Source organism: Cheilinus undulatus, linkage group 18, assembly GCF_018320785.1.
Source record: "Cheilinus undulatus linkage group 18, ASM1832078v1, whole genome shotgun sequence".
Lineage (NCBI taxonomy): Eukaryota > Metazoa > Chordata > Actinopteri > Labriformes > Labridae > Cheilinus > Cheilinus undulatus.
This window is the reverse complement of record NC_054882.1, coordinates 5,218,272-5,245,373: the sequence shown is the minus strand read 5'-3', so window position 1 is coordinate 5,245,373 and position 27,102 is coordinate 5,218,272. Positions and strand designations below refer to the sequence as shown.

General features: G+C 39.7%; 1 protein-coding gene across 1 annotated transcript; it reads left to right on the top strand.

Annotated features, from left to right (window-relative positions):
- Window positions 1–551: 551 nt before the first annotated feature.
- On the top strand, window positions 552–23,061 carry fbln5 (fibulin 5). Its single transcript, XM_041812811.1, has 11 exons — window positions 552–877; window positions 975–1,029; window positions 3,867–3,915; window positions 4,072–4,353; window positions 15,732–15,854; window positions 16,279–16,395; window positions 16,654–16,770; window positions 17,636–17,758; window positions 18,120–18,246; window positions 19,315–19,510; window positions 22,340–23,061. Exons 1-11 carry the CDS (start codon window positions 834–836, stop codon window positions 22,499–22,501), a joined length of 1,395 nt encoding a protein of 464 aa, XP_041668745.1. The 5' UTR covers window positions 552–833; the 3' UTR covers window positions 22,502–23,061.
- The last annotated feature ends 4,041 nt before the right edge of the window (window positions 23,062–27,102 follow it).

The window sequence follows — 27,102 nt, the reverse complement described above, 5'->3', positions numbered from 1 at the left end:
CCAGTAGAAAATCTAGCTGGATGCAGATGTGCTGTGATCTCAGCCAAAGGTGCATCTGCTATATACTGACTTAAAAGGGGTGAGTATTTATGCAGTCACTTATTTTACATTACAAGTTGTATGTGATATTTTTCTATTTTAATATAAGTATTTGGTAGGTTAAAGTTGGACATTTTTCCTGTCTTGCAAAGTAAGAAAATATAGATTGGGAGATAGAATATATGCAGGAAGAAAAAATAACTTCTACCTCCTGATTTTTCTCATGTGGCTCTAATCTCCTTCCGTACATCCAGATGTGGCTACTACAGCATGGGTAGATTACACTGAAGCTCCAGATGTGCAGAAACATTCAGCTGAGAGGGAAGAAGTCCCATGAGGAGGAGGAGATGAGGGGGTTGTTTATATCTTTGGAAAACAGACTCTCACTGTGTCTGTTTTCTGCCGCTTTGCACCCCAGCAGCGCAAGAGGGGCGGCCTGACGGTGGAGCTCCACCGTAGGGCCGCTGTGTGCTCTCTGACGGAGGGGGCTGGCTCTCCGTGATTGAATCCAGCTGTTGGGAAAGAGCTCGGAGGGGGGCTCGACACATTTGCATTGCTAAATACTCCGTAGTACGGACAGAGCTGTGCTAAACGGGACTGTCCATTTTGAAAAAGACATTCGTCCAGCAGTTGGTCCATGAGCCGGAGCTCCAGCCCCAGCAGACGGCGCTTAATGAAAACCTGGTGTGGACTTTCGCGTAAAGGCGCATAGCTGGGGGGCGGTGAGAGCCCTGCTGGGTAGAGGAGAGGGGATCTGGGGAGAGGTCGTCTAAATCTTTCCTTTACGAGGAACCATGCTTTTTGAAAGACGTGGCTTCACGTTTTGCTCCTGTGTAAGGTCAGTATCATAATTTTTGTCTTTGCATAAAAGGCTCGGCAGTTGTGACTATGAATGGAAACAAAACAGAGAAAAACTTGAGCTCTCCTCTTTGCAGGATGTTGGCAGCTCTGCTGTTTATTCTGCATTGTCTGCAGCTTGCACATGGACAGGTAAAGGAACACCTAAGTGCATGTTTTCAGAAACTTCATTCATGTCATGACCAAACAGCCTGCAAATGTATGAGTAATGTCATTAATTTGTCAGAAAGTTGGTTGGACCTTACAATAAGGTTCGGTTAGATTGCCATAGCAGTCTTGTGGCAAATTAGTTACTAATAACCCACCCAAACTGTCATGGTAACCAGGCAACAAATGAGTTAGAGACTCAGGGAACAAGTAACTGCTAACTAACCTACACCAGAATGTCCCTGTCTAGTTACACAGGGTCACAATAAGTTAGAACGGATTAATCAGGAAATAAGTAGTATGTGGATGTTAATCAGGGAAAGTAACTGTAAATAGCTGTTAATTGGTCGTAATTGTAATTGGTTATTAACTGGGTAATATGTGCCCTTAAGTGCTAGCTAGCCCAGGCCTAAAGTTAACCAACACCTAAATATCATTGTCATTGTCAATTTACTAGGTCAAAATAAATAATAAGTTAACCAGGGGATTTATTAGTTATTTTTTAGTTAGCCAAGGAAAGTATAAATATCTAATTGTTTGTTATCTGGGTAACATATGAGCCATGAGTTGTAGACTGACCCTGGCAAAATTGGTAGTTACGAGGCAAAAAAATGTAAAACTACTCCATGCCGACCAGGGAAAGGATCTGTAACTAACTTTTCACTAACCTTTACCAAACTAAAGTACTTACTATGTAAAAATGAGTAGCCAACTACTAGCTAAGCTTCCCCAAATTGGTAAAGTTACTTGGTATCAAATGAGTAACTGGCTGCTAGCTAACCAATGGATGAATGAGTAACTAACTGCTAGCTCACCAGGGAATGGATAAGTGACTAGCTGATAGTTACCAGATTAAAGAAAACTCCTAGCTTACCTTCACCAGTTTGATATAGTTATCAGTAGCCTAACGACTGAGTAGCTAAACACTACCTAATCACTGATTTAACATGTTACTAACTGTTTGCTAACTTAGACTGAATTTGTAAATCTACTTGGTAATTCATGGGCAAATAACTAGTAGCTGACCAGGGAACTGAATAACTAAAGAACTGTAATCAACCTACAATAAATTAGTATAGTTACTAGGTAATTAATGCCTAACAAAGTGCTAGCTAACCTTCAGAAAATTTATATCATTACTTTGAAATGATTGAGTAACTAACAGCAACTGAGTTACTAACTGCCAGCTAACACTATGGTTATGCAACTTACTACAACTTTACCATGGAATGAATGAGAAGCTATCCAAAGAATGAATAGTAAAGAACTGCTACCTGACCTTCGCCATATTGATATAGTTAATGATTGAGTAACAAAAAAATAGCAAACAATAGATTCAGTGAGGTACAAACGCTTGTTAATTTAGGCTAAATTTGCATAATGAACAGGCAACTAACTACTAGTTGAACAGGAAAGGAATAACAAAAAAAACTGTTAACTAACCTACACCAAATTGGTATACTTACAAGGTGATGAAAATACAACTACCTACCAACTGACAAGGGAATAAATAACCAAGTTTTTGCAAACCAGTGAATGAATAGTAGAGAACTGTAAGCTAACCTTTACCAAATTGTTTTAAATTCTACTTGGGAATGAATGAGCAAATAACTGTAGCTTAACTCAACCAAATTAGTATAATTGCTAGTTAATGAATGAATTACAAACTTCTATTACCTTTGCTAAATTTGTATCGTTACCTAGTAATGATTGAGTAACTAACAGTCACTTGATCATTAAGTATTTAGTTACCTTTAGCTTTGTTTACACATTTACTAGTTAACAGATGCAACTAACTACTAGTTAACCAGGGAATAAAAAAGTAACCTAATGCTCGCTAACCAGGGAATGAATAGTAAAGAGCGGCTAGCTAACCTACACCAAACTGGCACATTCACTAAAGAGTGACTGAGGACTACCTTACCTATACCAGCTGGTGAAGTTATTCATAAAAAATTAGTCTAGGTAAAGAATGACTTACTTATAGCTTTACCAATACCAAATGTACTAGTCATTAGTTGAAAATGGGTAACAAACTGCTAGCTAGCCTTCACCAAATTAATATTGTTTCCAAGTAACTATTGAGTAACAAACAGCTAGCTTGGTTACTTATTGCTAGCTAACACGTTACATTTTCATACGTATAAGGGAATGGATATGCAACTGACTATTATTAACCAGGGAATACATAAGTAACCACATGCTAACCAGGGAATGAATAGTGTAGAGCTGTCAGCTAACCTATACTAAACTAGTATACTTACTACTAGGTAATGAATGAGCAAATAACTACTAGCTATACTCAACCAAATTGGTGTGTTTACTAGGTAATGAATAGGTAACTCACGCTAGCTAACTCGAGTTTATTTTACCAGGTAATGAATGACTATCTAACTACTAGCTTACCTTCACCTTTGCAGTAGTTATTTAGTAACAACTAAATTACCAACTGCTAATTTACCAGGGAGATGGATGAGTGAAAAACTGATTGCTAACCTACACATACTTGGCATGGAAGGTAAGGAATGATAATAGTTTACTTGCAAATGAATGAATGAGTAACTAACTGTAAGCTGACCTACACTAGATTGGTACTGTTTCTGGTCAGTGAAAGTAACTAACTGGTGGGTTACCCTCACTAAATTGTTTTAAAAGGTAATGCATAATTGTTTTTTCTTTTGTCTTGAGTGGAATTTCCTGCAGAAATAAATGAATCTGTTGCTTTTTTTGCTTTGATAACTTGCTGCTGTGACACCAAAGTTTATCAATTTGAGATCAATGATGTTCATCTGTCGGTATATTTATATTTCATCTCTTCTCAGACCTGCACAGAAGGTTTTACATATGACCGCAGGTCGAGACAGTGTATAGGTGAGTGCTCTTTTATCGTGCAAGTCTCGTTTTTGGGTTTGTGAGTAATGACCTCATGTGGAGAGGTTGAATATTGTGCAGAAACGTACATATGAAATCCATAAATGGGTCCCACAGATGTTTGAGTACAGTCTTATCAGCTGCTCTGTATCCCAGATGTGGACGAGTGCCGGACCCTGCCAGACGCCTGCAGAGGAGACATGCGCTGTGTGAACCAGAATGGAGGCTACCTGTGCATCCCCAGGAGTCTGTACAACCAGCCCTACAGACCAGAGACCCCCATCCTGCCTGAGCCTGTATACCCCGACCCTTCTGTGGGATTCTCAGACACCTACGTCCCAGCTTTGCCCAGATCTGTGGAGCCAAGTTACCCCAGAGTGAGGACCACCGCACCATGCATCCTGGGATTTTCTCTAGCAGAGGACGGCACCTGTAATGGTGAGTCATGACTCCTCTTCATGGTTTCAGGGGTGGAACATCAGCATGCTTTTATTGGAGTTTGAGTACAAAAACAGCAATAAAAATAATGAACTTACTCCTCTTTCAAGGTCTTCTTAAATTAAAGTACAGAGAAAATCTAAAGATAAAACTACAGGTACATTTTTAGGGACCTTAAATGGTTAAAGGTGGAGCCAAGAGGATAAAAGCAGAGTTCTGGTAGACAAATGTGTTGTTATATACAGTATTCGCTCTCTGCTGATCTTTGCTTATTAGCGGGAGGTTTAGGAACATTTTGAACTTCAAACAGATAAATGAAACCATCTGAAAGGTTTATAGAAGAATTCTCTTTGAAGGAACTGATAACAAACACACAGACATGTGAACATGTCATGGAGCCAAGACTAGGTCAAATCCTGAAAAATGAACAGCGTAGCAGCTTAATTTACTTATCAAGTGCTTTTTTTTTTTTTTTTTTTGGTGCAAAATTTTTATCTGTGAAGTATTAAGCCACTCCAGCCTTCAGACTGATGAAGTGGAGTAAAAAATACAACCTTTTCCTCTGGCATGTAGCGGGTTTAAAAGATAAAGTAGAATAAACATTCTCCAGTCAAGCACTCAAGTGAATATCTAGTCTATTTCCTACACTCTGATTCATATTAAATTCCTTGTAAAACTGTATTTATTTATCTGCTCTGCCTGGTAGAGGATATGGATGCTAATCTATCCAAGTGTCATTTACTAAACACTATCCCATAAATTTTGCTCATTGTTTCCAGTTGTTTGCTTTGACGAGCCACGAAATCATGTTTATTTAATCACTGTGGGTCAGCATGTTCTCTCAAACATTTTGCTGTTGATGCAACAACAGTGAAACTTTGACTGCTCACAACCTGGTGGTCAGATCTCATTGTTCAAAATTACCCCTTAGTTCAGATGTGTCATGTTTGCAATGGTTAAAACATCAGCAGAACATTTAGTTTGAGAGGCTCCGACTTTACTTCTTGTAGATATATTTTGCAGAATTTGAGAAGTGATGAGATGATATCCCATCCCCTCAGCAGTCAGAGCACAGAGTTGATGCAGGATGGAGCAAACTGTGACAGAGCAGAGGGTAGGCTACAAATCTTACAGCTTAAGTGGACCACCAATCAGGAGGATGTTTACAGGCCCGCCCACAGGAGTTACAAGTTCCCTTATAGGTCCAAAGGATTTGATTGAGCTATATCAATGCATGGATAAGGAGCATTATTGCTACCTCCCTGGCTGCCATCGCCAACATATTCTTGCTGGAGATGCTCCAATTTGTTTAAAGGATGTAATGTTCAACTGTTAGGGTAGATCAGTGATCATCAACTGGAGGCCATGGGGGGCACGTCAGGCCCCTCATGGCCTTCAGTGATCATCAACTGGAGGCCATGGGGGGCACGTCAGGCCCCTCATGGCTTCCCATCAGGCCCCCAGAGGATTATTAAATTCAGAAAATTTGAGAGGTTTTGCTTTTGTTTTACTTTTTTTCTGTAAGTTTGAATAAAAACTTTAACCTAGCAGCTTATCAGACAAGAGGCAAACCAGTATTTCTGTAATTTGGCATGGTAAACATATTTATTGTTATCTTGATTAAAGTTGCTGTTTTTGGCATCAATTTTCCACATAAGCTTCTTTAAGAGTGCAGTTTTCCTGTCTTAGAATCCTCACAGAAGATCTGTTACCGGCACATGTTTTCAGCCAATCACGACACAGCATATTAGCATTAAACTCAGTGATAGACATCAAGAGGGCTCCAGAAACATGTAGCTAAAATATCTCAATTGTTCCATGTGGCTGGCTGCAGAAAATGTGACTGATCTCACTGTTAAAGGTTTAAAAAGTCCCATTAATTTAGGAAGGATATTTGTACAAGAATACGTTAATTAGATGAAAATGTTGCTTTTATTTATGTTTATTTTAATGTCAGGAAAAAGATGGTCCTTGTGAAAATAGAGTTAATGACACCTGGAGTAGATGTTCACTGATGCCACACTTTAGCACCACAATTTAACTAAAGCAAACTGCACCAGCTCGCCTCACCCTCTCCCTGCCCAGTATTCTGACTGAATGCAACTTGAGACCAGTTTGGACATCAAAGTTACGTCACAGCAGCTGCACATGCCTCGAGGTGGCAGAAAAAATGTAGAGACAAGAAGGAGAGGTACACGGAGAAGTAAGTCTTACTGTGCAGAAGGATGTCAGCAAGCAGACACTAGGCCGTTTTCACATACCAATATCATTGGATATATTTCGCATCCATCAACGGACTGCAGACCAAGGCTATTCAGTTGGAGGCCCTGGGGCTGGGTCAGGCCCCAAGTTTGTTTTAAGTAGACCTTTAAGCCGATTTGTCATGCTTAGACACTGTAAAAACAAATATGGCTGCCAACGTAAAATAATTAACAGTTTCACAGCTTTTATGAGTTGAGGGGCCCAGCTTATGCCTCATGTTTCCACTGAGTTGACATTAAATGATCACAACCAAAAACTGTTCAGTTGGCAGAAAAACACTCAAAGACAAATCCATATTTTATTTGTGTGTGCTGTTGTAACTTTAAGCATGCAGGTTAACCCTTAGAGGTCCACTGGCTATTTTACCATTTTGCCACTTTTCTTTTGACAATATAAACCCCTAGAAAATGAACACCATGCTCATGTTTGGTATCATTTTTTTATTTTTGCACCTGCATATTCAAATGCTTATATTTCCTGTTTTACTGTTCATTTTTCAGCATTTGACCTATTAGCATCAAACAAAAACAGAGAGGAAGCTTAAAAATCACACTTTCCATGCTAAAAGACTGAAATGCAAAATGTGGCTTTGTTTTCGTGCTATCATGTGACAAAAATAGTAGATGATGAAATCATGCCAGTGTGATTGTGGACACCTAAGGGTTAAATAGGCCTGTTCAGCATCAGCTCTGTGGATAATTTAGCCCGTTCTGTTCACCTGTGCACGCGGAGGTATTAGTAGTAAAGGGGTTTCCTCCCATGGCTGAGGCTCATGCATAGTGAATTTTAGACTTTTCTAATATTGCCTCAACTATTGATGCACCACTGTGAAATTAAGTTGTTTGTAACTAGCTCTTAACCCCTGATCCAGTATCCATGACAACGGGAGGCTGATACCAGACCCATTTATCATTTCTCAAAGCTGCAAACAAGTTTATGCATCAGCTGCAACTCTAATGCTCATTTTGCTTGAAAGAAGATGCTGAACATGACAGTATGAATGGAGCTAAAATGATTGCATTTTGTACATTTTTTCAGTCTCACTATTTGAAAGAGTCTTTTCCTATCTCTGCAAAGTTGCTCTGTTTCATCCAGGTCAAGATTTATGACTCCTTACCTAAAAATTGATAGAGTCCCCTGCATTAATATGCTGGTATTTTAACAGATCAGCTTTTTCCAGAAGCCCAGGTATCTCTGTCAGGGCTGAGAGAGTCAGATCAGATAATCTTATCTAAAATATGCATGGGAGTTTGTTTTGTCTGCTGCAGGAGCCCAGTGAGTGTAAGCTTCAAGTTATAAATGCGTGGTTGGATGGTATCTGTCCTCGGCTGCAGCTGTTTGCAGTTTCCCGCCTCTTTAATGTTCGGAAGGACAGGGGATATTTTGAGAAAGACAGTCTCGATATCTTGCTACCTTATACTGTTTATCAGATGTTGAAGGGAAATTAGATAGACGAGGTTACACAAGGCGATGGCAGCTAGAGATTCAGTGTAAGTCATTAAAGGTTGTAGCTCTCTGGGGACAAACATGAATCTGTCAGATCACAGGGGCAGATGTTTGAGTCTGTCTGCAGAGAGAGGAGCTTTAAGTCTTCTCAGTGAAGAAATCACTGCTCATTTCTGTTGAATTTCACAACCACAAGAGATCCCAGCTGTCAGACAAAAACTACACCTCTAATGTCCCCCTCCAGCTGTGGGAAATACATCTTAACACAATTACTCGAGAGCATCCAGCCAGGCTGAAAAACAGCCTCCTTAAAGTCCATTTTAGGTGTTTTTCTCTGCTTCTCTAATGAGTGGAAAATGCACACGTATAGTGCCGTTTTCTCCCTCTATGGAGTGTTTTAGCTCATGCACAAATACGGACTGTTTCTCCTTTTAGCTGTCAGGGAATCAGTCTGCAGCCTTGTTTGGGTAAACGACGCCATCACAGCGCCAAAGATGAGGTCATTTGTTACCAAATCGGTGCCCGAGCCGTCCTGGAGAACAGGCAGGCCTCTGTGGGGGCCAATCGTAAGGCCGACTCATACCCCAGCACTGGTCCATGTATGTGTATGTGTCTATGGTGACGTAATGAGCTGTTGATTGATGTGGAGGCCAGAAATTGCACAGACTGGAGCTTCCTGTCTGATCCTGCGACAAACACGCCTTTGTCTTTGAGTTAATGGCACCTCACTCTATCAGCTTCACTAATGCGCAGTCTGACAGAACAATGGATCAAAACAGGTGTGATTTTATGCATTTGCTAATTTACTATCTGTAGCTCCTGCATGAGGATGCATGATCCAAAGGTGCAGGAGCAGTTGTTGACTGGCAGATCTGCTTTTTTTTAATCTAGTTTGCAATGATTTAGCCTTGATTAAAGTCTAAAATTTGATTTCTACATGCAAGAGCAGCCGAAAGCCTGCAAGCCTACTCAACATTTGTTCACTCTCATCTCTTAAGTTGCAGGTCAGACTTCAAATGATGCAATGCATGGGAAAGGAAATTTTGCTCGGATAACCACAGTAGGCCAGAAATGTTCACCATTTCTCTCACAGGCTATAACTAAAGAACTATGCTTGACTGAGTGTGCTTACATTTTGCATTGTTACTGTATGATGTAATATGACGGATTAACGGTCTGTTTTAGGCATTTAGATACCAAGAAACTGCACTTAAATACATGAATCCTAACCTTGCAAACCAGATGGATTCGCCCGTTTCCGTGTTTCTCACTGGCGAATCCATCTTGCAAAGCTCCCGTCTGAACCATTTGTGCCCGGTTAGAAAGTGACAGGGCCACTCAGCGTCGAGGGGCAGTACTTTCAGGCATGGCGGAGTCATGATGTAAGCGAACAGCGACAAGAGGCCGGTGCAATTATGGCGGAAGACATTAGGGTGGATGCTGCTGAAGCGCCAGTTTTATTAGAGCTTGACAGCATTTCTTCATTTAAAGAACAAAGAACAGCAGTGAGTTGTTCTCTTTTCAAAAAACGACAAAGGTCGTGTACTGACATGTCTACAGTCGACATAATTCGCGTTATGCAGCTCTAATGGAGTTTACTCCTTGGGTAGGCATGCAGGTACAGCTCGCTGGCGACTACGTCAAGAAGACTGAATGGTGGCGAATTACCTGCATGCCAAGAGGCTAGCAGGGCCCCATTCTGGGGCTTTTCCAGTACATTGAGCAGCTTGGTTTGACTCGGGACAGCAACCCAGCAATGCAGGGGATTTGCTTTTCTACCACCACCTGTTTGAGGGCACGTCTAGAGCTGATGATGCAGTGGTTTGAGTCTGTGACATCAATGACGAGCATTGTTTTGTTCTGCTTGAAGAAGAAGAAGCACTCTTTGGTTTCGCTGTTTCGCTGCTGTTGCCTAGAGGTTTTTCAAAGTTTGGTGCGGCGGTTACTGCCTGTGAGGCGTCCTTGAGTGATGTGACAAAGCGGTGGTTTTAGGCGGGACGGCCATGCTTTGGCCCTGCAGGACCATTCTGGGCCAAGGTCAGCCAAGGTCAAGCTCGATGGCATCTCTTTGTCCTTGTCTTTTAACCCCTGGTAATTCACCTGGAGTTCAGTGGTGGTTTTTGGGCCATTGGGACATCCACAGCTCGATCAGGGGTTTATGGCAATCCTACTACCAGCCCAGATGGTACCCTAGGCCATGCGTACTCTCCACATCCACCCTTACACTTCCTCAAAGATGTGGACTCTTTACTTTTTTTTTTTTTTTTTTTTTAAGATTTATTTTTGGGCCTTTTTATGCCTTTATTTGATAGAGGAAGGACAGTGGATAGACTTGGAAACAGGGAAGAGAGTGGGGAGAGACATGGGGCAAAGGGCCACAGGCCGGATTCGAACCCAGGCCGCCCACGTAGTGCCTTAAACCATTCGACCATCTGCGCTCCCCAACTCTTTACTTTTTAACCATATTATTTTCCCATGCCACTGACAAGGTCATCCAGAGTACAACTGGGGGTTGAGTCAGTCCTCCTCCTGCAGATGGTGCCCTCAGGTGGCTTATTCGCCACCTCTATGCCTTACCTCAGCCTCAATTTTTTGCCCAAACCTGCCTGAAAGTTCTGCACAGTTCTGAATGTCAAAATCAGAGCGTTTTAGTAACTGGAGTGAACTGTCCCTTTAAGAAAAACATGGATAGCTTTACCACATTGTCATAAGAACAAGCAGCTCATAGGGTTGTAGGTCAAATAAGTGAATCATGCCTCCAGAGTTCAGCCCCCCTGTTGTGTTTTCATCACACACACTTCATTTCCGCTCCCATTTCCAGGTTCAGGGGATTTTTATGTTTTTGCTTGAGTTAAAGGATTACTCGCTCCTCTGTGGCTTGAGAAAATATTCCAGCCTTGTGGGCTTTTGGACTCAAAATGCAGAGAGTTGACCTGAAAACAAAAGTGTTCATTGATGACGTTCAGTCCTTAGTGCTCCGAGGATTTCACATGTTTTAAAGATAAATAATGAACACAGCAGTCATATTAATCCTAATACACTGGGCTTCCATGCCACTCTGGATTATCTTGAATCCGCTTTTGTGATTTCAGTGTCCTTACGTCTGTGAAATGTTACGTTTTCTCAGTTTTCCTGCTCATGCCTGTCACTCAGACATGTCACACCAATCATGTTGGTCAGTTTGCTCATAAAATCAGACTATATAAGGAGCTGAACTGTGTGGACGTTGGAGATCTGCAGTAAGGCTACACATGTTCTGCAGATGAAGACCATTCAGAGGTTTCCCTGCTAACTGCATGCAGGTGCCCTGGCCGTGTAGCTTTTGGCCAGAGTCCGATCACCTCAGGGCCCCTCTCCACCCCCGTGGAGGACCAGTGGTCCAAGTTGGCACAAAGGCCAGCAGTCCCACTGACAGACGTTATCGCTACTCATAGCTGCCTGAGCAAACAGAGAGGTCGGCCTCCACCCACTTCCCCCACCGCTTTCCTACAAATGGGTGACTTCATGGTCTGAGAACCACCAACAGAGGCTGGAATCCTTTGATTTATCACATCCTCATAAGGAAATGTGCCTATTATGATAAAATGTGAGCGCTGCTGTGAGGGTAGTAAAGGAATTCAGATTGTAATCGGAGAATTCTTTAATCCAGAGTAAAAACAGGCGTAAATTAAAGCTCTATTGAAACACTCACTGTTGTGTTAAGAGTTTTTTAAGCACAGAGTGGTGAAAACCTGAGTGTTAGAGAAACAGACTTTTGATTAGAAAGTTGTTGGTGCAATCTCAGAGCCAGCAGGAAGGTTTAAGTCAGGGCAAATGCTTTTGAGCAAGGTATGCAACCATGAAAAACCCCGTGTGTTCGAGATTTAAGATCAGAAGTTTTCTGGCTTTTGTGCAGCTGCAGAAAAAATACAGAGGTCAGATCATCACTCAAATTTATGCACAAAATGGACCTACTAAAGATGAATAAAAACCAACCAAAACACAGGATGCACTGTTGCATTGCATCAACATCAGTATTGATCATGTCTGCCCTATTGATAGATATTGGCATGAAAAATGCTCATATGCAGCATAATCCTTTAACCGATGCTTGGAAAGATTCTTCCTCTCAATTTTAAGGATTCTTTAAACAGCCAAAATCAATGTAACCTTCCTCGACACCTCTGGATATTAGATCTGTAAAGTTTCCCCTCAGTTTTCAGCAGGAAATTAAAGACTTATCTTTTACATCTTTAATTTTAAATCAGTGTTATAAATTGTTAGAATATCCGTCTGTGTTGGGTTGCACCCTTGGATCAGTCATCATGACCACACTAAAAAAATCTGGTATAAAAAGGAAAAGATTTAAACACAGTAAAATTGTCCGTCTGTCTATCTGGCTATTAGCTTTACTTAAGAAATATGAAATGCAATAAAAATACACGAAAAAACAAAAATGAATTCATGAGCATGGCTATTCATTCCCATTCACACCATCTTCACTGATGATGGAGGCTGCTATGCCCATCAGTATCATTTGTTTTTTTTCCAAAGACACTTAAACATGTAGCTGCAGGAGCTGAGAATCAAACCACAACCCTCTGATTTAGAGTAGTCCAGCTTTACTCCTGAGCCACAGCCTTCCCCATTTATAGAAATATCTTATCTTTAAACTGTGAAACCCTCCGGTGCATTACGATGCACTTCTTAGATTCACATGTCCCAACTTTTTTAGATCCAAGGTCATATCTGTAGCTGTGGGGTAGTAGTTGAATGGTTTGATCTCTATCTTCTGTTATTCACATGTTAAAGTCTCTTTTACCGAGTAGCTGAAAACCAAGTTGCCTGAGTAGTGGATGAACATGATTGGTACTGATGTTAGCAGCCTCTGCTCTCAGTGTGTGAATATTTGTATAAATGGGTAAATAAACACTATATGGACAAAAGTATTTAGCCACTAACAAGGCCTGTGATGACACTGTATTCAAATACATTTACGTAAATATGTAGTTGGCCCCTTTTGCAGCTATAGCAGCCTCCACTCTTCTTTGAAGGCTTTCCAAAAACATTTTGGAGTGTTTCTGTGGGAAATTGTGCCCATTCATTCTGTAGAGCATTTATGGGGTCAGGCACTGATGTTGAATCTCTGTTCCAGTTCATCCCAAAGGTGCTGGATGGGGTTGAGGTCAGGGCTCTGTGTTTCTCCACACCAAACTCGTCAAACCATGTCTTTATAGTCCTTTGCACTCTGGGCTACAGTCACGTTAGAAAAGAAAAGGGCCTTCCAAGAGCTGTTGCCATAAAGTTGGAAGCTTAGCATTGTCCAAATGTCCTGGTATGCTGAAGCCTTAACCCCTTCAAGCCCAATACCTCAAATAATAGCCAATAAAGTCTTATTTTTTGGAACTGAGAATTTTATTCAACCTTTTACCAAAGTCCAACAAAAAGGGAAATTGCCATAAAATTTCACATTTATATTTTTTGCATCAGATTTGATGCATTAGGCATTTCCGGTGATTGATACTCAACTCATCTTTATTTATTTGTAAAGCACCTTTCATACACAAGACATGTATCCCATAGTGCTTTACAAGGAACAGACAGACAGCAAGGATCAACAAAAAACAAAACAGAACAAAACACAGTTAGGAATAGAGTAAGACAAACGGAGGAAATAAAATCAGTACAGGAGAGAGACTAAAAAAATAAAAAGTCAATAAAATACAAAACCATAGATTAAAAGATGATAACACTGGGTAAAAATTTAAAAGAACATTAAAACCCCATGTTAAAAGCCAAATTAAAAAGATGTGTCTTCAGTTTTCTTTTGAAGACATCAGTGGAGCTGGATAATCTACTACTTTTTTTTTTTTAACCATTTATTAGACTGTTTTCAAAGGGTTTTAACGAAATAATGAATCATGTTGATTGGACAGAGGTCTCACAAAAGTTTGTATCAAATATGATACAATAGCCTTTAAGGGGTTAAAACTGGCCTTCATTGGAGTTAAAGGGTCTAGCCCAAACCCTGAAAAACAGCCTCATGAAAATATCCCTCCTCCCCCAAACTTCACAGTCAGGCAGACAACATTCTCCCAGCATCGTCCAAATCCAGATTCCTCTTCTGACTGCCAAACAGAGACTCATGATTCTTCCCCCCATAGAACAGTTTCCCACTGCGTCTCAGTTTAGTACTGGTGTGCTTTACACCGCTCCATCTCAGACCTGACATTGAACTTGGTGATGTGAGGCTTGCATGCAGCTGCTCGGCCATGGAAACCCATTCATGAAGCTCCCGCTGCAGTTTTTAGTGTTTACATTAGTGCCAGTGGAAGCTCAGAACTCTTCAGCCACGGTCTTCCACTATGTGACTGAGCTGCTGTTGTTCCTAAACTCTTCCACTTTCAAAAATTATATCACCAGCAGTTGACTGTGGAATATCAAGTAGGGATGAAATTTTGCAGGCATTCTTATTGCAAAGGTGGCACCCATCACAGCACAGCACCAGGCTTGAAGTCACTGAGCTCTTCAGAACGACACATTTCGTATCACAGATGTTTGTAAATGGAGACTGCATGCCTAGGTGATGATTTTATACACCTGTAGCAACAAGTCTGATGGTAACACCTGAATTCAGTAACTAACAAGTGTGAACAAATACTTTTGTCCATATAGTGTATCACAAGGTAGTAAAGATTTGAGGGTCAGAAGAGAAGAACGTCTGTGTATTTCCCTGTTTATACTCTGCATTTAAATTGATTTACATCCATTTTTAGCATCCGGATTACTAAGTGTTAATTCCTCATGCATGTGTGGATGCACATCAGTGTGCTCTAAAAACAGTTTGATATCTGATAGCTCAGACTGTCCACAGAGGTGGTCTGGGATGCCTTCATCTGGACTAGATTGGTTGTGTAGACACAACACGTACCGGTATGCATTAAAGACCATCCTGAGTTTAACCGGTGTATCCTGCCTGTAAACTAAAACAATGCTTTAATTATGTCCGTCCAGCTTTGCTTGCAGTGATGTGGCTCTTTTAAGAGATCTGGATTATTGGTCTTTCATAAGAGCTGATCTGTCAGCTCCAAAACAGCTTTTCATTTGAACCAGTTTGCCTTTTTTGCCTTAAAAAGCAACAAAAACGGGACAACAGAAAACCATCTCTCAAAGCTCTTAGAAGCAGCTTGTCCTTGAATGACCCATCATGGCTTGTCGTCTTGAACTGAGTTATCATTTCAATCCATCCAGTACCAGACAAAACTTATTTGCTTGGGAGTATATCACAGTACCCTTTAGAAGCATGGTTATGACAACATGAGGGAGAAAAGCTGTTAAAAAGGCCTCACTAGCCTCTCAGTTGGTGGTTAATTCACCCTATTCATTCTTACAAAGAGCAGCTTCACTGCATACAGCATGTAGGGAAACCAAGCTGCAGAAAGAGATCACAGAAATGACATATGGGCTGCTGTGAAGACACACTGTTAATCTGTAGTATGGATGCATGCAATAAAGTGCCGTCACTTGGTATCTGAATGCCCAAAGAGGATCATAAAACATCCTCTGATAATTCGGCCCATTCACTGCATGTTTGCTCTCTCCCCCCAGGAATGAACTTTTATTGTTTTCCAAACAAAAAAAAAAAATTAAAACAATAAAGAAACCATCCGTCTCTTCTCTCTGTCTTGCAGACATCGATGAATGTGAGACGAACTCTCATCACTGTAACCCGACGCAGGTCTGCATCAACACACGAGGGGGGTACACCTGTTCCTGCCTTGAGGGATACTGGCTCATCGGAGGACAGTGTCAGGGTGAGTGAACTACAACACTGAGTTTATACTGATGGAGGTATTACAGAGACTGTTACTCTGAATTTAAGTAGACCAGGTTAGATGTCACAGGGAGGGAAGATTTTCCTTTGTCATGCAAAACTGGTCCATAAGACTTTGGTTTGATTTGGGTAATCAGAATAAATCAGGTTTGTCATAAAATTTAGACTCTGTAATGGTTGAATCATGCTGAAGAAAAAAATGCTGTTTTTTCCTCAGTCTAAAACTGTTATGAAATCTGACAGGTTTAACTTACCTTTAAACGGCGCCCTCCTCTGGTGATATGTAGTAAAGCAGCTCAGTGAAGCTCCTTACTCATAAAATCAGTAATTTATGTATAAAAGATGTAATATTTATCCAGGAACGTATTGATTTATAATCAGTTAATCTCTTTCTTTTTGACCAGATATTGATGAATGTCGCTATGGTTACTGCCAACAGCTGTGTGCCAACGTCCCCGGCTCTTATTCGTGCTCCTGTAACCCCGGCTTCATCCTCAACCCCGACAGCAGGACGTGTCAAGGTACGCAGGGAGTTTGTTCTCACATAGACACAGATTGGGTTCTCATAGGTTCTTATGATGATCTGCTTGGATTCATATGATGTGTTTCTTTGTTTTTATCATGTTTAGGTTGATCATGTGAGTTGAATTAGAGGTGTTTTGCTGTTGAGTTTTGTTTTTTTAGGTTGTGTCTCATGTATATTGTGGTTATTTTTTGCACACTCTCATTCCTTGCACGGCTGATGCATATTGTTGATCCTTTGCCATGTTCTCCTGCAGATGTGGATGAGTGTGAAGATGAACCATGCAGCCACGGCTGCTTCAACACTTACGGCTCTTTCATGTGTAACTGTGATGAAGGGTTCGAACTGGCGGCTGACGGTACTTCCTGCATCGGTAAGATGAACTGATTACACTTTTTAACACTTTATCCAAACATCGGAAAAATATTGTTTTTTTTGTGTAAGTGTATGGTCAATAACGTTTTTTCTAAACCTTTTTCTGGTTTAGTTTTTCAAGCATCTTTTCACATGCAACTATAGCCAACATATCCTCTTTACACATTTTCAGTGTTGGAATTTTTGGCTCGTTCTAAATTATAGGAATAACCAAGCACATTATCAAACCAGTTATCAAAACTCTAAATGAATATTTGCTTAAATGAGGTACTTTTTAAAAAGATTATTTATGGGCTTTCTGCCTTCATTTGGATAAGACAGCTGAAGACAGACAAGAAATATGAGAAGAGAGGGAATGGGGGAAGACAAACATCAAACACTGAGACCAGGCATTGTTGATCAGTGTGTTGAGGACTAAAGCCTCTGTTTATGGGCACCTGCTCTACCAACTGAGCTAAACGGCTTTCCTAAATATTATAAAGGTTAAAAATGAGTAATATATGACTTAAACTAAAAGCCATTTTAATGTCAAGACTAAGTCTAAATCTTAAATAGATGTCAAAATTAACACTCTCCTGGACTGGTCTCGAGTCAGTCACAGAGACATACAGAATTCAAACATTCATGCATACACTCACACCTAAGGGCAATTTAGAGTCACCAATTAACTTAATGAACACTTTTTGGATGGTGGAAGGAAGCCAGAAAACCTGCAGAGAACCTCATAATTCACTGGAGTGTGGGAGGAAATTCATGCAGCAAACTCCTCCCCTTACCAGCAGGATAACCCCAGGATCCTGACCCTGAGCAGCTCTTACAGTATTTTTTTGATGAGCATTAACTCTCCTCTTTCTCCTCTGTAGACCTGGATGAGTGCAGCTTCTCTGAGTTTCTTTGTCAGCACAGATGTGTAAACACTCCCGGCTCTTTCTCCTGCATTTGTCCACCTGGATATTATGTTTATGAGGACGGGAGGAGCTGTGAAGGTGAAGTTCAAGGGCACAATGACTCTGTGATTACTCAGTTAAACTGTATAAATGGTTATTTTTTATGGTAGTTTACCTATAATTTAGATAAAACATCCCTCATAAGGATGCATTTAAACTACACAGTTAAACTCTGTTTACCTCAGTTTTGCTGAATTTTATATTTTCATTTTTATCTGCATAAGAATTATTATACAGTATTATAATTAGGTGGTGGGTTTAAACATTAGTTTACATGTGGGTAACTCCTTCAGTTTTATGCTTTGCTGACTTAGTGTATCACTGATGCTCTAAAATGCTCTTTTACCTGCTGCTGCTGATGTTTTAACTGACTTTGGTTGTTGTGTGTTTGATTTCAAAGATTTCAATGAATGTGAATCTGGTAACAACACGTGTACAACAGCACAAGTATGTTTCAATTTCCAGGGAGGCTACACCTGCCTGAACCCTTTACAGTGTGAGCGTCCATACATCGAAGTCAGTGACAAGTGAGTACTCTGCTTTCCCACGCTGTTTGACCCTCTAAATGCTTCTCTACACATGCTGTATTCTCATTATTTACAGTAGCAGCTTACAAAATATTACATTGATTATGTATATGTACATTCTATTTCAATTTCTTGGTATTTTCCCCCTATTTCTTTATTTCCAACTTCTATCAAAAGCTTGGTACATGGGATACTTTTCATTTCATTTACATTTAATTTTAACAGCACTATCATTCATGTTGTTTTTTTTAATTCATAAAATTGTATGAAGCCATTTCTTTATATGCATATCCAGCAATGGTAAAGAAACAAAGGAGTAGATCTAGTTGTAATGAGTAAAATCTACATCACTGCTACTGTCTTGGCCAGGACACTCTTGAAAAAGTGATTTTTAATCTGAATGAGGTTTTCTCCTGGTTAAATAAAAGTTCAATAAATAACTTAAAAAAGAAAAACATCTAGTGAGAATTTTTGCATTTTTTTAATGTTGTATTTTATTTCTCTACATTATAAATATTTTTAAGAGTGCTTATGATTTTAGAGGAGTTTATTGGTGCACTGCAGCTAGTGGCCAGAGTCAGTATTACAACAACAATCATAAAAAATTACATGCCAATATTTTCTCAAAAACTATTTTTAAGACCAAAACATGCACTTATAGTTATGCATTTTTCTTTACCTTACATCTTTTTATCATTTGTTTCACAAACTTAAAAGAAATTAAACGTTACAGAAATTACCTGTCAGTCAAATAAGATTCAAACAAAAAAAAAAAAGAAAATTGTGACTACATCCGTTTTTGTATATCTCCCCTTTCTTAGTTCTATTTTACATTTCTGCACAAGTGTGACATGTTTCTTAATAAAGTTATTTTATTTTATGTATTTTATATGCATATTGTTGGGGAATGGCTGCAAACGTTCCTCTTTTCTCTCCCCTTATTCTGCGCACTATTAAAACAAAAATACAAATCCACTGAATGTCTCTGTAAACCTACTTATCAATAACCCTAAATGTGTGATTTTGATCATCCATAACCCACCCTCCTGTCTTCTTTTTGCTCTGTAGTCAGTGTATGTGTTCTGCTGAGATCCCTGCCTGCAGGGACAAACCCTTCACTATTCTGTACCGACACATGGACCTGTCGTCGGGGCGCAGCGTGCCTGCAGATATCTTCCAGATGCAGGCCACCACGCGCTACCCCGGCGCCTTCTACATCTTCCAGATAAAGTCGGGCAACGACGGGCGAGAGTTTTACATGAGAGTGAGTGATTCCGGTTCTGTTAATTTGATCTGTTTAGTAAAGTACAGACACATCACAAGCTGAGTTTTCCCAGCACCAGGGAAAATCTAAATGTCTGCTGTGGAAACAGCTGATTTACCAAGTTAACACAAATATATACAGAGCACAGTAAGGTGGTCAAATGTATTGATGCTTTCTGTACCATCCATGCCTTTAGTGTAAGGCAATTTCTATTGCACAGACTCCATTTCCCCAAAAAATGGGACGTTGTGTGGTAAGCAGATGCTTTTCAGCCTTTATTTAACTAAATACAGCATAAGGTAAAGATATTGTTCCGTTTAAAAGGTTTTCAAACACACACACACACACACAATGAATTTGATTCTGCAACACGCTCCAAAAAAGTTGGGATATTGATAAATGATCAAAAAACCCTCAAGTGGACTATCAATCACTAGAAATGCCTAATGAATCAAATGTGGGAAAAAAATTGAAATTTTATGGCAGTTATTCCATTTTGGATTTTGGTAGCAGATTAATACAGCTCAGTTCCAAAAAAATTAGAATTTTCCTGCTGCTATTTAGGGCATCAGGCTTTACAGAGTTAATAAGCAGTAGTATGAAACTTAAGAAACTGCACCTATTCCATAAGACAGGATCATTGAGGAAGAATGAATCCATCAAAAACTGCAGGTAAACTCCTGTATACTCACTAAATTGCACCAAAACAATGGCAATGTTTCTATTCTCAAATTAAAACCATGATTTTGCCAACACTGAGGGCCCAGGACTTTTTTTAGTTACTGTTGTATCAAAACAAGGGTCAATATTGTCTGATTTTTACTAGCGTAGTATTTAAGTCTGGATTTCTGGTAATCACAGATCACATTACCAGGAGCTGTACATGATGCTCCCTTGTGTTGCCAGTAGATGGAGCCATAAGAATAAGTAATCAACACCCCTCATAAGGGGGGATAAAAGGCAGAACTTTCTGGGGCCCAGATGTATGAGGGACCAACGGATGTCAGTAAAACCATGGTCCGTTTTAGTCTGAAATAAGCAACAAGCTTAAATTTAACCTGAATGATAACCACTCTTATCAAAGCAACAAATAAGAATTGTGTTTGTTTATGCTTCAGTACAATATAGCCTTTTTCAAAAATGTTAACCCATTTTCATAAAACAGAATTAAATTTTTTTGGTAATGATAACTGTGAATGGGTGTGCTGAAATAAACCATTAGGAAATCAATGTCAGACTTCATTGCTAAGCCACGATGTGCACAAACATAAGGATGCCAGAAAATAAAGCAGAATAAAGTGAAATAACTTTAAAGGAATATTAATTAAACGATGCAAAAATGGGTGGAAAATGGTGAAAAGTGGCAAAAAAAATGGCCAGATAAGATAGGAAAAATGGCTCTCAAGATTTGCAATAGATTGAAAGTGGCATAAATGGCTTACAAGAGGCAAAAATGGGTGGAAAATGAAGGGGTGGTTGAAAAGGGGCAAAAAATCGCTGAGAAGTGGACAAAAATTTCTGAGAGTTGAAGAGAGGTTAAAAGTGGCATAAATGGGTTAGAAGTGGCAAAAATTGGTGAAAAGAGGTTTAAAGAGGCAAAAATGGGTTTCAAACATGAAAAAAAGGGTGGAAAATGGTGTAAGAGGGTTATAAAGAGGCAAAAATTTGTTAAAATGGCGTTATTATTGCAGAAATGGCAAGAAAATCAGGGGTAAAAATGGCAAAAAAAGAGTTAGAAGTGGCATAAATGAGTTAGAAATTGGCAAAAATATGTAAAATGGTGAAAAGAGATTAAAAGAGGCACAAAAGGGACTAAAGTCGCAAAAATGGGTTACAAAAAATGCAAAAAAGGTGGAAATTGGTGAAAAGCTGTTAAAAAGTGGCAAAAATTTGTTATAAGTGGCAAAAAGTTGCAGAATGGCCAGATACAGTAGGAAGAGGGGCTTAGAAACGGGCAATAATGAGTTTATATTGGGAAAATGGTCCATAGGCGATTTAAAAAAAATGAGTAGGTGGGGAAAAGGTGTTAAAAATTGGCAGAAAGTAGGGACATGGGTTTAGAAAAAGACAAAAATGAGTTAAAAGTGTAAAAATGGTATATAGATGGTAAAAATAATAAAAGAACAGAAATGGTGAAACAGTGTTTAAAGGTGGTTTAGAAATGGGCAGAAATTAGTGAAAAATAAAAAAAAGTATACAGGTGGTAAAATTGAAAAGTAATGAGCAGAAATGGTGAGATGGTGAAAAGGTGTTAAGAAGTGGTTTAAAAATGGCAAAAATATATGATTTCAACATCAGAACCCAGTTACAGCTCAACATACTTTTCAGATGAAGTAACTGTTAGCCAGGATGCTAGCACCAATGCTGCTGATCCAACACACATGCATTGATATATCAATAAATCTGATATATAAAAAACCTGATTAAAGACTGGGGAGGGCCCATTCTCTGAGTTTTTCAGGGGTCCAGCTAAATCTGTGGGCTGGCCTGTATGTAAAGTGGCTCATAAAAGGGGCCGTTGTTGCCCAAATTAGAGTAGAAGATCAGGAGAAAGTATTCAGGATGATTTCAGTGTGTATCTTCTCTGTGGTGTGGACAATCAGAGCATTATGTTGAAGTATTTCCTGTTAAGATGGTTCTGTTGTCCCTGTTAAAACAAACCCTACAGGTCTGACGTTCTGCTCTACATAGCCCATGAACTCTCACTTTGTGCTTTTGTTTCCTGGTTGTGAAGGAAATGACAAAGCCGTGCCACTTGGATTTCCTCCTTCAGTCAAACATTTCCTCTTCTCCATTCCTCACATTCCTCTCTTTTTCTCTCCCTTACAGCAAACCAGTAACGTGAGCGCCACCCTGGTCTTATCTCGGCCCATCAAGGGTCCGAAGGAGGTGGTCCTGGACCTGGAGATGGTCACGGTCAACAACGTCATCAACTTCAGAGGCAGCTCCATCATACGGCTGACGATATTTGTCTCAGAGCATCCGTTCTGAGGCTCCTAAAATGAACTTCATCAAACCCTGGGAGGGTGAGGCTGCGTCGTGTAACGGTTGAGACAGCTCATCTCCCTTTTTCTATTTGTTTGAAATCGATGTGTCATCCTCATAAAGACTCAGCAAAGATCAGCTGATGGGAAATCATCCCCACCCTGCTTTAATGGACTCTGAGCTTTTATGGCCGCGATATGGACACAGACGGATATTTATGGTGTACAATTTCTGACATCCTCTATTTAGAAAATGACCTAGAAGTGATGGAATTTACCGTCATTGTGTACCAGAATATACACAATACACTTTTTTTAAGAGTTTCCCTGGTTGTCTGTGAATTCTCATTGCCTCAGTGAAGCTGTGAATGTTTTATACGCTTCAGTTTAAGAGCTGTCACTATCATCACATCATTATGATGGTTTTTATGAGACTGGAGCGGTTATCTGAGCAGGAGTTTAATTGTACATCTGCTGTGGCAATATTTGAGATGATGTAAAAGCCGTTCATTAGCTGAATTATTGATCACAGTTTTTTTTAGACCAATAAACGTCTTTACCACACCACAGGCTGCTCCTCCCTGACATAAGCAGGCCTCCCAACTCCTCAATTTACAGACAATTAAAAGGTTATTATATAAGATTCTGGGGGAAATGTAGAAACATTTGACTGTTACAACCCCAATTCCAAAAAAGTTAGGACACTTTGTAAAATATGAATAAAAACAGAAAAAAATAATTGTCAATTCTCATAAACCCATATTTTATTCACAATAGAACATAAACAACATTTCAGATTTTGAAACTGAGACGTTTTTCCATTTATGAAAAATATTAGCTCATTTTGAATTTAATGGCAGAAACACATCTTAAAGAAGTAGGGACAGGGTCGTGTTTACCGTTGTGTAGCATCTCCTCTTCTTTTAACAACAGTCTGGGAAGTGAGGAGACACTGTCCTATTCTGTCTGTCCTAGTCTGATGTAGGATTCTAGTTGCTCAACAGACCTGGGTCTTCTTCACCAGATTTTAATCTTATGATGCTCCAAATTTTTTCTATTGGTGAAAACAATAGACTGGACTGCAGGAAGGCGAGTTCAGGATCTGGACTCTTCACTATGAAATCATGCTGTTACCGGATGGGAGCATATGTTGCCCTTAATCCTCTCTCTACTTATCAGCATTGATAGTTCCTTTCCACATGTGTAAGCTGCCTACGCCATAGGAACTAATGCAACTCCAAACCATCAGAGATGCAGGCTTTAGGAGAACAAGCTGGATGCTCCCTCTCCATTTAATGCACAGGACATGGCATCCATGATTTCCACAAAGAAGTTCAAATTTCGATTCTTCTGGCCACAGAACAGTTTTCCATTTTGCCTCAGATAATTTTAAATGAGCTTTGCCAAGAGAAGATGGTGGCATTTGTGGATCCTGTTCACATGAGTTCTCCTTTGTATGATCCAGCTTTAACTGACATTTGTGGATGGCGATGCCAACTGTGTTGACAGAGAGTGATTTCTGGAAGTGTTCCTGAGCCCATGCAGTGATTTCCAGCACAGAATCATGCTTGTTTTTAATGCAGTGCTGCCTGAGGGTCAAATATTTGTAATATTGATCTTCAGCCTTGACATGATTTTGATGATATTATGGACTTGAGATGGTGGGAGATTCAAAGTCCTCGTAGTTTTAAGTTGAGTAACATTTTTCTGAAAGTGCTCCACAATATTTAGATAGTTTTTCACAGACTGGTGAACTTCTGCCCATCTTTACTCATGAGAGACTCTGCTTCTCTAACATGCTCCTTTTATACCCAGCCATGTTACTAAACTGCTGCCAATTAACCTAATTAGCGGCAAATTGCTCTTCCAGTTTTTCATAAGAACCACTTGCTTTTCCAGCCTTCTGTTGCCCTGTCCCTTCTTTTTTGAGATGTGTTATTGCCATCAAATTCAGATGAGCTAATAGTTTCATGAAACGGTACAATGTCTCCGTTTCAACATCTGAAATGTTTATGTTCTATTGTGGATAAAATGGTGGGTTTATAAGATTTGACAATCATTGAGTTCTGTTTATATTTACATTTTATGCAGTGCCCCAACTTTTTTTGTAAATGGTGTTGTACTCAACTGTTCCTTACTATTTATCTGGGCATTAGCAACCACAGCTACAAAAAAACAGTAGTTACACATTTTTCATTTTATTATTATTAATTTTTTATTTTTATTTTTTTAACTAATTTTGAGGACACAAATCTGTGAAGTGGGGGAATTTTGGTACTCAAAGGGGACTCTAAAATCTAAATCATTATCTCACAAACTACAACAACTGCCTGGTGGTTCTAATCAGCTGCAAAGTTTTTAAGTCAAGACAGTGAAAGTACAGCGGTGGGTCAAGAAGAAAGGATGGGGCGCAGATGGCCAAGAGGTTAAGATGCACTCCATGAAGGCAGGCAGTCCAGGTTCAAGTCTAGCCAGTGGCTCCTTTCTTGCATGTCTCTCATCCCTCTTTCTGCCTCTATCCTCTGTCCTCCTCTTTGAATAAAGGCATAAAAAGCTCAAAAACATATCTCAAAAAGAAGAAGAGCTGGGGAGATTTCAACAGTTTAAATGTTATAAGGAAGGGCCGAGACCTTTGACATTTTATAAATCAACTAATGAGTTCATCCTTGAGTCTGTGGAAATTTAAAGAAAATCCCTCACTGTGTTTTCTAGATATCGTATTCACAAGCAAGGGATACAATAAAAATCTACATCCTAGTGCTTTGACCTTTGACCTCTAATTTCTAATTTGTCAATCCTTGAGTCTTTATTGAAATTTGTATAAAGTTTAAAGAAAATCCCTTAAAGCGTTCTTCAGATATGTCATTCAAAAGCAAGGGATGCACACAAGCGTAGTGATCTTGAACTTTGACCTCCAAAATCAAAGTTCATTCTTGATTTAGATGAAGCATTTCTACAAAGTTTGAAGGAACTTCTTCTTGAGATACTGTGTTAACAAGAATGACCTGGATGGCTGACAATCAACCTGAAAACCTGACGCCTCGAATTCGGCCTGTGCAGAGGAATAAGAATATTACATAATTTCTTATTCTGATATTGAAGGAATGTTCACAAAGTCTGGTAGTAAATCATAACACCAAACCAAATTTAGGGCATTTTGTCGACAAATAATCTGAAAAAAAAAGCAAGTAAATGTGGGTATATAGTTGAATATACTGAGGAGTTTGGTGTCGAGTTGTGGCATCAAATCAGATAAATTCTTAATTCTGAATTTTTCTATGTTATGTCAGGAAATTGATGTTCACTGTGCTAGTTAGGAAAACATTTTTAAAACAGCGTTAAAACTGTAGTAAGCGATTTATTTTTAGTGTCGTACATCCACAAAAACAACCCAACCAGTCACGGTCTTGGTATTGAAGCCATTTAACAGAATAACACACTTCTGCAACGCCTCCTCGCGCTGCACTCTCGCTTGAGGAAAACCAGCAAGGGACGATGCTCCAGCCAATGAGGAGGCTAGTCCTCGCAGCCAATCAAGGCTCAGGTCAGAGGGAGCATTCCTATTGGCCGGTTTACTTCCGCCTCTCACCTTAGTGAGAAGTTCATACAATTGCGGAGTTACCAGCGGTGTTTCGGTCTTATGTAGAATTTGTTCATGCTGAGACAAAGAGTTTTCTTGCCTGTGATTCAGCCTTTGATTTTAGTGGAAAAGCAGAGCAAAATTACTCCACGAGAGCTTTGCCACCGTGAGTATTCAAGCAGCAGACATGCCATGCACATTCGCGAGGAGGTATGTGAGAAGAGGGGCGGAGCTTCAGAGCTCAAACAGGGAGAAGAACAGGAAGGGAGGAAGAGTAGAGTTGATTCTACACGGCCGTCACTGAATGTTACATATTCAAGCTTTAAGTACACTTTAGACGTATTAGAGACCTGAAAATCTCATCAATGAGCACCCTTTTATTCATTCTTTTACTCTGCAAACTCTGTGGTGTAGTAGAATGTATCAGGAAGTGTCACCAATTAAATCAACACCAATTAAACCATGACACCGGTGGTAAGTTAGATGTTGAAAGGCTGTTTTTTTAGTTCTTATGTATGAAAATAAGTACTTTATTATCATCTGAAGCATTATTGCTATTATTAAACTTCATCAGTGGTTCTAATTTGTTGTAAATGACCTCTTTCAGCCCCCCTGCTGTACTGCGGCAGCCAGGAGGGGGCATCAGTTATGGATTCATTGATATAAGGTACCGTAGTTAAATTTGACAACAAGTACAAGGAGCCAACTGACTTACAAAATGCTGTGCTTTAGTATCAATTAAAACAAGTATGTAAATATTTCAATAAATCACTTAATATTGGAGAACTATACTCTCTTCATACTGGAGAAGGTGTCACATTTCATTGTTCATTGTTTTTACTGAAGTTAGAAGATTTATGCAAACTTAAACATTCCTGAAGTTCTAAGATAATCAGTTTTGTAGACTGAGATAATCTGACCTTCAGTGCAGCTGTTGGTTTTTAGCACTGTACCAAGCTGTGGCATTGCAGGAGCCTTATAGTTATTAACAATGTTTGTAGTACCATGTGTGTTCTGATAAACATGAG